This window comes from Myxocyprinus asiaticus, chromosome 46, assembly GCF_019703515.2.
Source record: "Myxocyprinus asiaticus isolate MX2 ecotype Aquarium Trade chromosome 46, UBuf_Myxa_2, whole genome shotgun sequence".
Taxonomy (NCBI): Eukaryota; Metazoa; Chordata; class Actinopteri; order Cypriniformes; family Catostomidae; genus Myxocyprinus; species Myxocyprinus asiaticus.
Window position 1 is genome coordinate 15,572,687 of NC_059389.1, and position 11,332 is coordinate 15,584,018.

Here is an 11,332-nt window from a genome sequence, read left to right on the forward strand (position 1 = left end):
ACCAGATAGTATAACAGTCTCAATATTAGATTGTTTTCTTAGGAAAATTGACATCCGAAGAATATCAATTTTCGGGAAAAAAACAATGAATGAAGGCTTGAATCCGAGCACTGACATCCCGTCAGCATGACACAGGCGTATGCAAAAAAACCAAAACACTTCTCTTTGTAATATAACAAAGTTTATTTATGCAGTAATATCAATTAATAATTAATACAATGCAGTCAATAAACTTCCGACTTACAACTACAAACTAAACAGTGATATGATTAGATATGGAAACTAAAATAATCTTATAACACATGAGGGTGTGTGTGAGAGTGAGTGTGTGTGTGTGTGTGTGTGTGTGTGTGTGTGTGTGTGTGTGTGTGTGTGTGTAAGGAGGGACGTGCACAAAATGGCGGACGTGACTCTCGTGGAGTGTGTGTCATGCGAGACTTCCGGCCAGAGAATATGGCCGCGAATGTGGGCGGAGAGAAACCAGTCAATGGCGTCTACCAGTTACCGTGTGTATCCGCTTGTACGATAGCTTAGGGACAAAGCTGAGCTTTATCACGAAGCTATCTACTAGCCAAAAATGTGTCCGAGAATGTTTGTGAGGGATCGCACGTGCACGCGCATGTGTGTGTGTGTGTGTGTGTGGTTAGTACGAGAGAGAGAGAGAGAGAATAAAGTGACGGCCCCAAAGCCAGTTTCACGATCATGGGAGCGGAAGCAGCTGTTAGTTTATCACTCAGAGACGCGGTGGACGGCTCGTAAACCATCCCGGTCTTTGATTCTTTAATGGATAAACTCAGTTTGCCGGTCTCACCCGCGATGGCGGAAATGCACAACAGCCCAGTGTGGTTGGACCACAATACAGCAAATCAAATTCATGATAATTAATACCCTGAATATTAATAATGAGCGGACATGGTGGTCTGTAAACTGTACAAGCAATAACCTTGGTACACAAGAATAACACACTATAATATTCTATCTCTGCCCAGATGTAAATCTCTTACTTGAAATGCATGAGGATGCAGAATGTGTGTTCATCCATCCTTTAACTCAGACTCGGTTCCTCGAGGCTCGGGTGATGACGGGAGGCCGTTTCGTCGCTCTGTCGGCGGGCGGTACAGCTGCTGATTCTCGGCGGGCTGGCGGAGAAATCAGCAATGTCGACTTGATTGAAGAGGGAAGAGAAATCTTTTCTCTTCACTTCTGCAGGAAAACGGATGAAGATGCGGATTGCTCGGTGGTCTCCTTCGGATCCGTTAGAGTGTTCGGTGGAACACAACTCGTCCAGTGAGATGGAGATTGTATGGCCACAGTTTCAAGTCGGACGTTACTTCCTTGTGCCATGAGGCTGCACCTGAGAGCAGCGATGAGCTGCGTCTACACACGGTGAGCAAAGTTGCTGGAAGCAAATCCCGGAAGCATTTCAGAGGTATTTCTACTCCTGATGATGTCATAGTTGAGGTGCGTACTGTCGTGTGCCTCATCCAATAGGAGTTGAGAGTTCGATCCTTTAGTGAGCAAGGCTTCATGGGATTTGTAGTCTGTTTTGGACTCCCTTTGTTTGATTTTGGCACGATTTTTATCGGTATAATTTATGACTTGGTATGTGGGGGCCTGAGTTAGGTTTTACGACTGTGTTAGGCCTGCCTTTGTCTTCTATCTGAATACATGAGGCCCAACAACCATCACTGCCGTGTTACTACCAACATCAACACACTTCTGTAATGTTTAACATGTTATTTTTACTTAAAATAATAGATTGTGATTTGAAACATTTGAAAATAGACAAACTCTAATATCATAGTCACTGTAATCTGATATAAAAAAAAAATAGATTCATAAAATGTGGTAAGCATAAAGCATGGTGTGCTACAGTTTTTATGCTGGTAAACCTTTCATATCAAATGGCTGTAAAACTGTTCAGTTTTGGACAACTGTACTGGAAATCTGTGGTACCAACTGAAGAATACTCATTCAGTAGTATGCCTGTCTCTTCAACTGAAGTCATTAAAACATGCTCATCTTTACTCTGACACTTAATCATATTGATGAGTGTTTGAGCTTTATGCTCTTCAATAAATTGATAACATTCAGTGACAGGATTGTAGTTCATGTCTGTTGGGAAGATCGATTTGAAGCTGGTTGCCTCTTCTTGATCATCTTTGCCCAAAAGCTCCATTTCAAACCAGTTTGGATTCTTCAGCTGGTAATTTTGAAAAGTTTCAATAGCATTCTGAAGGGCTTTTCCCGATGGACAGTTGAAGTAATCATTCTCTCCAATACCCTTGATGCATTTAATCCGTCCTGGCTCATGTTTTTCCATGTCCAAGATTCGGAAGTACAGTTCCTCAAAGTGCTTCATCAGCTTGTACTTCACAACAATGTTAAATGGTGCTGGAACATCGTCCTCACAGCACACGTCATCAAAATAAGCTACTATGTACTTCTCAAAAGATGAAGCTTGAACAAAATCCGGTATTATGAGGCTCAGAGCAGGGGTGAGCATGTCTCCAATTGGTGAACATTCATCTTCCTTCAGTCTCACTCTGTGCCCACCACACATGGCCTTCCACTTTGCATACACACCTGGAGAGCACAGGATCAGAGCTCTATCTGAAGTCTTGGAGATCCGTTCCCTCTGCATGTCCAGCCACTGAATTCTTCCGATTGTGCTGAGCCAAGCAGATTCTAGGAGATCCAGGGTGACATCTGTGCCACATTTAGCCCTCAAGAAGGCACATAACTTTAGGATGATCTCTTTGTACAGGGGGTGGTCCAAAGAGTAGATAATGAGGACTTTTTTATGCTCTTGAATGGGATTCCATTCCACCTTACTCTTTGCACAGGTAAAGCTGTCTATGGATAGCGTTTCTATCAAAAGACATGGTTCAAAATTAGATATAAATGTTGCATTTTTTTTTTTTTATTATTTAAACTGTGCATGTTATAAAGTTATATCGGTTATCTGCCCATATTAGTGATTAGTGATGTGTATTGGTATTTGGTTGATATTGGATATTTATTGGCAGATATTGGACATTTAATTGTGGATGCTCTTTCCCAACTATTTTAGATGTAGATTACTATTGCTGTCATCTAGCACTAACTTAAAGTTAATCTTTCAAAACACTAAATATTCAATACCACTTTTAGATGTAAACTTTAGCAGATCTCAAAATGAATATCCATCTTTTTTATTGTCCATTACATTATAATGTTATGATGCCTAAATTCACTTGTAGCATTTTAAACTACTGATTTTAGATTTTAGTGTGTTTTATTTTTACTTTTTTAGGCAAAATAATACAAATGTTTAATATCAGCCATTTATCGGTTATAGGCCATAATGTGTTAATCATTTAAATGTGTTTGTTCATGTCTTCAGGTCTTTTATTTTGAAATTTGTTCACTTCCTTGTCTAGTCATGTGATTATCCTGTTTCCACCATGTTTCATGTGTTTTGTTCTCATTGGTTCCTTTGTTTATTAGTCTTGTCTTGTTATTGGTTCATGTTTCATTGTCTTGTTATATTATTATCAGTCTTGTATTTTCATTGGTGGTCTTGTTAACTTGTTACCCATGTCAGACTAGTTATAGCCCTTATGTTTGCCTTTGTTTTTGTCGAGTATGGTTTTGGTGTAGCGTTTTCAAGTCAAGTCAAGTCGTTTATGTCTGTTTTGTTTTCACGTTGTATTTACGGTTTTTGGATTTCACGTTTGTAATTAAACTTCACTTGGGTTCTTCACATCATCTCATCTTCATCTGCCTGTCATTGCCATCAACGTTACAGAATGCTCGACCCAACACTATGGACCCAGCAGTTCAGCTCCTGCACCTACATCAGGGGAATCGTCCCCTGGAGGAATATGTAGAAGACTACTGCGCTTTGGCCTCAAACACTTCTTCCATGCAGGCTTGAATGAGCCGGTGTTCTCTTTGATGCCTGGCAGTCAGAGTACCTTCAGTCTGGCTCAATACATCGAATTCGCCCTGCAGGTGAGTGGTCCATCTTTCACTGTATGAGAGGCTGATGAGGAACTATGCACTCCTACAGTGGCCGCCATGCCAGGGTCCTCCGTCATGGCTGCCGAGCCAGAGCCGTCCACCGCCATGGCCGCCGAGCCAGAGCCATCCACTGTCATGGCCGCCGAGCCAGAGCCATCCACCGTCATGGCCGAGCCAGAGCCATCCACCATCATGGCTGCCGAGCCAGAGCCAGAGCCATCCACCATCATGGTCGCCGAGCCAGGGTTCCACGTCATAGTCGCCGAGCCAGGGTCCCACGTCATGGTTACTGAGCTTGTGCCACCTTCTGCTCCGGATCCTGAGTCTACTCCACTCCATGTCACAGCCACGCCTCAGCCTGCTCCATGCTATGTCACAGCCACACCTGAGTCTGCTCCATGCCATGTCACAGCCACGCCTCAGCCTGCTCCATGCCATGTCACAGCCATGCCTCAGCCTGCTCCATGCCATGTCACAGCCACGCCTGAGTCTGCTCCATGCCATGTCACAGCCACGCCTGAGTCTGCTCTATGCCATGTCACAGCCATGCCTGAGTCGTTTATGTCTGTTTTGTTTTCATGTTGTATTTACAGTTTTTGGATTTCACGTTTGTAATTAAACTGCACTTGGGTTCTTCACATCATCTCGTCTTCGTCTGCCTGTCATTGCCATCAACGTTACAGAATACTCGACCCAACACTATGGACCCAGCAGTTCAGCTCCTGCACCTACATCAGGGGAATCATCCCCTGGAGGAATATGTAGAAGACTACTGCGCTTTGGCCAACCAGATTGGGTTTAATGAGATCGCCCTCAAACACTTCTTCCGTGCAGGCTCCTGGCGGTTGGAGTACCTTCAGTCTGGCTCAATACATCAAATTCGCCCTGCAGATGAGTGGTCCATCGTTCACTGTAGGAGAGGCTGATGAGGAACTATGCACTCCTACATTGGCTGCCAAGCCAGGGTCCCCCGTCATGGCCGCCAAGCCAGAGCCGTCCACCGTCATGGTTGCCGAGCCAGAGCCGTCCACCGTCATGGGCGAGCCAGAGCCATCCACCATCATGGCCGCCGAGCCAGAGCCGTCCACCGTCATTGCTGCCGAGCCAGGGTCCCATGTCATGGTCACCGAGCCAGGGTCCCACGTTATGGTCGCCGAGCCAGGGTCCCACGTCATGGTCGTCGAGCCAGGGTCCCACGTCATTTTTACAGAGCTTGCACCACCTTCTGCCCCGGATCCTGAGTATGCTCCATGCCATGTCACAACCACGCCTGAGCCTGCTCCATGCCATGTCACAGCCACGCCTTAGTCTGCTCCATGCCATGTCAAAGCCACGCCTGAGTCTGCTCCATGCCATGTCACAGCCATGCCTTGGCCTGCTACATACCATGTCACAGCCACATCTGAGTCTATTCCATGCCATGTCACAGCCACACCTGTGTCTGCTCCATGCGATGTCACAGCCACGCCTGTGTCTGCTCCATGCCATGTCACAGCCACATCTGAGTCTATTCCATGCCATGTCACAGCACCACCTCAGCCTGCTCCATGCCATGTCACAGCCACGTCTCAGCCTGCTCCATGCCATGTCACAGCCACGCCTAAGCCTGCTCCATGCGTGTCACAGCCACGCCTGAGTCTGCTCCATGCCGTGTCACAGCCACGCCTGAGTCTGCTCCATGCCGTGTCACAGCCACGCCTGAGTCTGCTCCATGCCGTGTCACAGCCACGCCTGAGTCTGCTCCATGCCGTGTCACAGCCACGCCTGAGTCTGCTCCATGTCGTGTCACAGCCATGCCTGAGTCTGCTCCATGCCGTGTCACAGCCACGCCTCGGCCTGCTCCATGCCGTGTCACAGCCACGCCTCGGCCTGCTCCATGCCCTGTCACAGCCATGCCTCGGCCTGCTCCATGCCGTATCCCAGGCAAGCCTCGGTCTGCTCCATGCCGTGTCAGAGGCAAGCCTCGGTCTGCTCCATGCCGTGTCAGAGGCAAGCCTCGGTCTGCTCCATACCGTGTCACAGGCCAGCCTCAGTCTGCTCCATGCCCTGTCACAGCCAAGCTTCAGTCTGCTCCATGCCATGTCACAGGCCCGCCTCTGCCCATGCCTGCCATGGCCAAGAGCCAGCGCCCACGCCTGCCAACGTTGCAAGCCTCGTCCGTCCCAGAGCCAGCGCTGCAAGCCTCAGCAGCCACATTATGCCATGTTGCCATTCCTACCTCATCATGCCATGTTACCACGTCTGCCACGTCAAGTGGCCCTGCCTCGCCATGTAGCCACGTCAACCACGTCATGCCATGTAGTCACGTCAATTTGCCACGGCCGCCACCTCTGTATCCCTTGTGTTTTCCAAGATTCCCCTCCCCACCCAACTCCCTACTGAACTCTATGTGTTTATGTTTGGGCGTCTGGAGCCGTCCCTTTTGGGGGGAATATGTCACGTTTAAATGTGTTTGTTCATGTCTTCAGGTCTTTTATTTTGAAATTTGTTCACTTCCTTGCTAGTCATGTGATTATCCTGTTCCCGCCATGTTTCATGTGTTTTGTTCTCATTGGTTCTTTTGTTTATTAGTCTTGTCTTGTTATTGGTTCATGTTTCATTGTCTTGTTATATTGTTATCAGTCTTGTATTTTCATTGGTGGTCTTGTTAACTTGTTACCCATGTCAGAGTATTTATAGCCCTTATGTTTGCCTTTGTCGAATATTGTTTTGGTGTAGCGTTGTCAAGTCTAGTCAAGTCGTTTATGTCTGTTTTGTTTTCACATTGTATTTACGGTTTTTGGATTTCACATTTGTAATTAAACTGCACTTGGGTTCTTCAAATAATCTCATCTTCATCTGCCTGTCATTGCCATCAATATTACACATAACATGAAAATGTACATTTCATATTATCATATTGTCATTATTGGTCAGAATTTGAATATCAATGCATCACTACTAAAGAGTGGAATAGGTTAATAGATAACTGAGTGCAGAACAATGTGTGATTATGGAAATGGTGTTTTTAGGATCATATTCTATAAATTTACACATATATTGTATTGGAATTTTTGTTTGCACTAACCTTTATGTAATTTTCTGTACTGCAAAAATCCAATGCAGCAACCAACCACAGCCAGTATTGCCAGCAATGGTTCCAGTATTATCAAAACAATAAAAACAAGTGGGGCATCTGGAAGATCTGCCATCAAAATGTTAACAGATATTATGCATTAATATGCATTAATGAACACTACATAATAATCATTAAGGGTATTAACTGTAGTAAATAGAGAAGATTAAATTAACTTGATTGGCACTCATGTCAAAAAATTGCATTGCTGTGAACTTTAATTTGTATTTTCCATTTGCAAGTTGCTCTGCATACGAATACTGGCCATAATAACTCAAACTACTGTACATAAGAATTTCAGTGTAACTGTGTGTGTAATACTTACAGGGACAGATATCAATTTTCTCTCTGTAAATCAAGCAGTTATTCATGTATTGTACTGAGAGTGGCTTAATCTGTTGAAAAAAGCATTGAAGGTAATTTCATTAGAATGGGCTCTATCATTAACAATCAAGACGTATATATCTTATGAAAACCCACCACCAACTCCAAACTGCAGTGAGTTATCCGCCATGCTTCCAGTGTGAAAGTAAGTTTGAGAAGTGTCTGGTTGTCCTTTAAAACAGATTTGTAATCATAATCTTTTAAATTCTTATGTATTTCTTTAGGAAATAACAGTTGATACTCAAAAATGTTTAAAGAAATATTTTTTATTGGTATATGTATGCTATATTTGGTTGGTCTTGAAAATTGAGGGTACCTTTTTAACAACTTTAGATGGTTCTGGGTGAAGATCAGGGCTGTGGACCGAGACTATGTATTGGTCTGAAAACTCTTCTGATTTGAAATGGACAGTTAGAGCCAAGTCATTTTTCTTAATATTTCCCACTGACCAACAGGGTTTATGATTCCAAATGTTCTCTAAAGTGACAAACAGATTTACTCAACTGATGTTTTATTTTAAGAATACAAAATGCAAATTTAAGAATTTAATTCAAGCAGTTAATTCTATTAGAATGTAACAGAGAAAGAGTTATAATCATGTACAAAATTGTGGCCTAATTATTTTCAACCAAAATATTGCCCATATTTAAGTCAGTCGTTAAAGAATTTGATTTGGATAACAAACTCAATTTATTACAAAGACTGCTGGAAATCGGAAAATACACCTAAAAGACTGATCTCAAAATCTTTGTAATGATTACATCATTTAATAGTAATATATACCTGGAACTGTAATAGTGGTTATTGCTGTAAGGCTCCCTATGTCTGGCTTTGGCAAATTGGTTACAAAAACCTGGTATTTAAAGTTTGTGTTGACCACAACTCTGTCCAAAGAAAAAGTCCACTAAAAAGAAGAACAAAAAAGAAACAAAGGTGAAACATAATTTTACATAGCATATAAAGAACATGTTTTTACATGAGGAAAATAGGCAATAGCTTGAATATGATTATACCAACATAGAAGCATGGGCACTCTTACCATGTCAAACTTTGGGTTTTTTGTCTCTGGAAGTGTGTTCAGAAAAATGTAACGAACACATACACTGTCATTTGTGGCCATTTCAACCACACGCATTTCAGTACCTTTTAGGGAAAATATCGTTCCTGAGCAAAAAAAATATGATAACCAAAGACAGAATACTTTAAATAAGTATTTATTCAGAGTTTTTTTTAATATTAAAATATTGCTAATAGCTGCATCATCATACATGTCTTACCATCAGGTAACTGACTCCATGTAAGGTTTAGAATTGGCACAAACTGTCCACTCTTATCCTTGTAAGCAGTTACTTTAGTTGAAGTTACTTGAGGAAACCCTGGGACTGTATACCTTGGCATCACCCAACCCTCATCTGAGCAGTTACCTGGGACCATCAGTGAAAGATCTCATGAAAATAAATCTTTGCATTATGAGAAACATCACATTACTTTCAATGAGAACATTTAAAGGATCAGACTACTTGCCTACTTGAACCTTGCAGGCTAGTCCCTGTCAGAAAACAGCATACCAAAACAGTTTTGAATTTATTAAGAAAAGTAACTTGTTTTTATAGTAATTACTTATACTAATGTCTTATAAATAAAAGAGAGCAAAAATCTGTATTTACCTTTTGAGAACATTCCATCGGAGGGAGATCTATCAGATGCAAAGGTGATGTTTTCAGTACGAATGATGCAAGCATCAGTAACAGAAAACTCACATTCATTGTATTTAAATATTGTATTTCTGAACAGAAAACAAGTTGTTTTTGAAGTGATGCTGGAAAGAATAGAGCATCTCAAGGCAGACTTTGCAGATTCTATCTGTATTTAGAGGAAATAGACAGATCAGATAAGGGGAGACGGAGGAGGGGTTTGAACACCTACAGCTTCCGTTAAAATGAAAAAAACTTTTTTCTCACAAAAATGGTTGTATTTGTCTCTACTTTGCACATTCTACATTAAAACTACAAGAAAAGTTTTGCTTTTACAACACATCTCAAACTTATGGTGTCTTTATCCTCTGGTATCGCAGATTAACAAAAAAAAAAAAAAAAAATATAGCTGCGAGCAGCAATTAACGGGGTTCAAGTGGTTTAAGGCCTTTAAGCACATGCTTAAAAAGGTATTATGTTTTATTTAGCAAGCATGTAACCACCTAGATCATAGATGGAATAGACCATTTACAGCCAATACAGGCAATTTACTAAGGAAATACATGGTTTTTAAAGCTTTTTAAAGCTCATAGCACCACCTATGGTCCGATCTCCATAAAAGTCTGCATGCTTGTTTAGAATCATGTTGCATGTGCTCACCTAATTTCATGAAGTTCTGAGTTTGTTTAGGAATTATGGGTTTATTTGTACACTTGACCACGCCCATTTTCTAAATGACACTGTTATAGCTACCCAAAGGGTAAAGTTCAAAACTTTCTTTTTGATAATTATTGACCTAGAGAGTCCCGAGAATTGTACTGCATTGGTTTTATTGAGGTTGAGCGAAAAACCTAGGACTAGTTCACAAAAGTAGGTTTTTTACATAATCGTGAATATTTAATGAACGATTTGATTGACAGCAGTGGTTCTTTTTTTTTTTTTTTTAAACCCCCACTATATCCCCTCCCCCTACCAAACTCTCAAAGCACTCTGACCCCCCCACGAACACCCCTGTGGTCAATAGAATATAGACCCACACACAGAAAACTAAAACAACAACATAAAATAACATACAATAATCAAGTATAATAATAATAATAAAAAATAATAAATAAATAAATAAATAAATAAATAAATAAATTAAAAAAAATTTTAAATTACTCCCTCCACCGCCCCACCTCAAGATTCCCTCAAAAATGCTAAATAATTGCAACATTTCTTATTGTAAGTTTCCCTAACCCCCATCCTAATACTCGACCCCTCCTCGAAGGCAGCCACCCTCCCCATCTCCGCGCACCACTCCGGGAACGAGGGTGCTCCATCCGACTTCCAACTCCTCAAAATAACCTGTCTACCAGTCATCACACTGGTCAAAACCCAGTCCTTCATGTGCTTATCTACCAAATCCATGACCTCCCTATCTCCCAAAATACTGGGGCAGAACAAGACCTGAGTGCCCAACACATCACACACAAAACTTTGCACCTTCAGCCAAAATTCTTGGATCTTAAGGCACCCCCAAAAAACGTGGATGGTGTTTCCATCTTCAGTATGGCATCGCCAGCAGATGGGTGTGTCCTTAAAACCAAGCCTATACAATCTAGAGGGGGTCCAATAAAATCTATGTAAAATCTTAAATTGCATAAGGTGAACCCTTGCATCTCTAGATGCAGACTTTATGTTTTTTAGAATCCTTGCCCACACTCCCTTCTCCAACACTAAGTTTAAATCTTTCTCCCATGATCTTTTAAGAGAATTTAAAGCTCGGTCCCCCAGACTCTGAATTAACAAGGAGTAATACACTGATGCCTCATGACCCTTCCCAAAAGCAGCAATCACCACTTCCAGAGTATCTGCCGCTCTAGGGGGGTGTATGCTACTCCCAAAAACAGAGCAGAGCAGGTGGCGCAGCTGTAAATACTTATAAAACTGAGATCTGGGAATCCCAAAATGCTGAACCAAATTTTCAAAAGATCTCAATACTCCACTCTCATACAGGTCACCAAGTGTATTAACCCCCCTCACAATCCAATCTGACCAACAGAAAGGGGACTTATTAATGCATAGTTTAGGGTTCTGCCATATGCTCGAGGCAACATTTAAATAAATATCAGAATTAAACACTCTGGACACT

At 42.1% G+C, this 11,332-nt stretch overlaps 1 protein-coding gene across 1 annotated transcript; it reads right to left on the reverse strand.

The window, feature by feature from the left end:
* Positions 1–239: 239 nt before the first annotated feature.
* Positions 240–9,345, reverse strand: LOC127436024 (interleukin-17 receptor A). The gene is made up of 10 exons (XM_051689916.1): positions 9,172–9,345; positions 9,029–9,053; positions 8,782–8,928; positions 8,544–8,668; positions 8,288–8,408; positions 7,821–7,981; positions 7,601–7,675; positions 7,446–7,515; positions 7,073–7,189; positions 240–2,871 (listed from the first exon to the last, which is right to left on the reverse strand). Exons 1-10 carry the CDS (start codon positions 9,268–9,270, stop codon positions 1,901–1,903), a joined length of 1,911 nt encoding a protein of 636 aa, XP_051545876.1. The 5' UTR covers positions 9,271–9,345; the 3' UTR covers positions 240–1,900.
* Between the last annotated feature and the right edge of the window lie 1,987 nt (positions 9,346–11,332).

Bases quoted from the DNA above. Each gene is read 5' to 3' on its own strand.
- LOC127436024 (XM_051689916.1), bottom strand. From the start codon at position 9,270: ATGAATGTGAGTTTTCTGTTACTGATGCTTGCATCATTCGTACTGAAA. The intron at 7,190-7,445 runs GTAAGTATTACA...TTTTGATGGCAG, and splicing joins GAAAATTGATATCTGTCCCT to ATCTTCCAGATGCCCCACTT. The intron at 2,872-7,072 runs GTTAGTGCAAAC...GTCTTTTGATAG, and splicing joins GTACAGAAAATTACATAAAG to AAACGCTATCCATAGACAGC.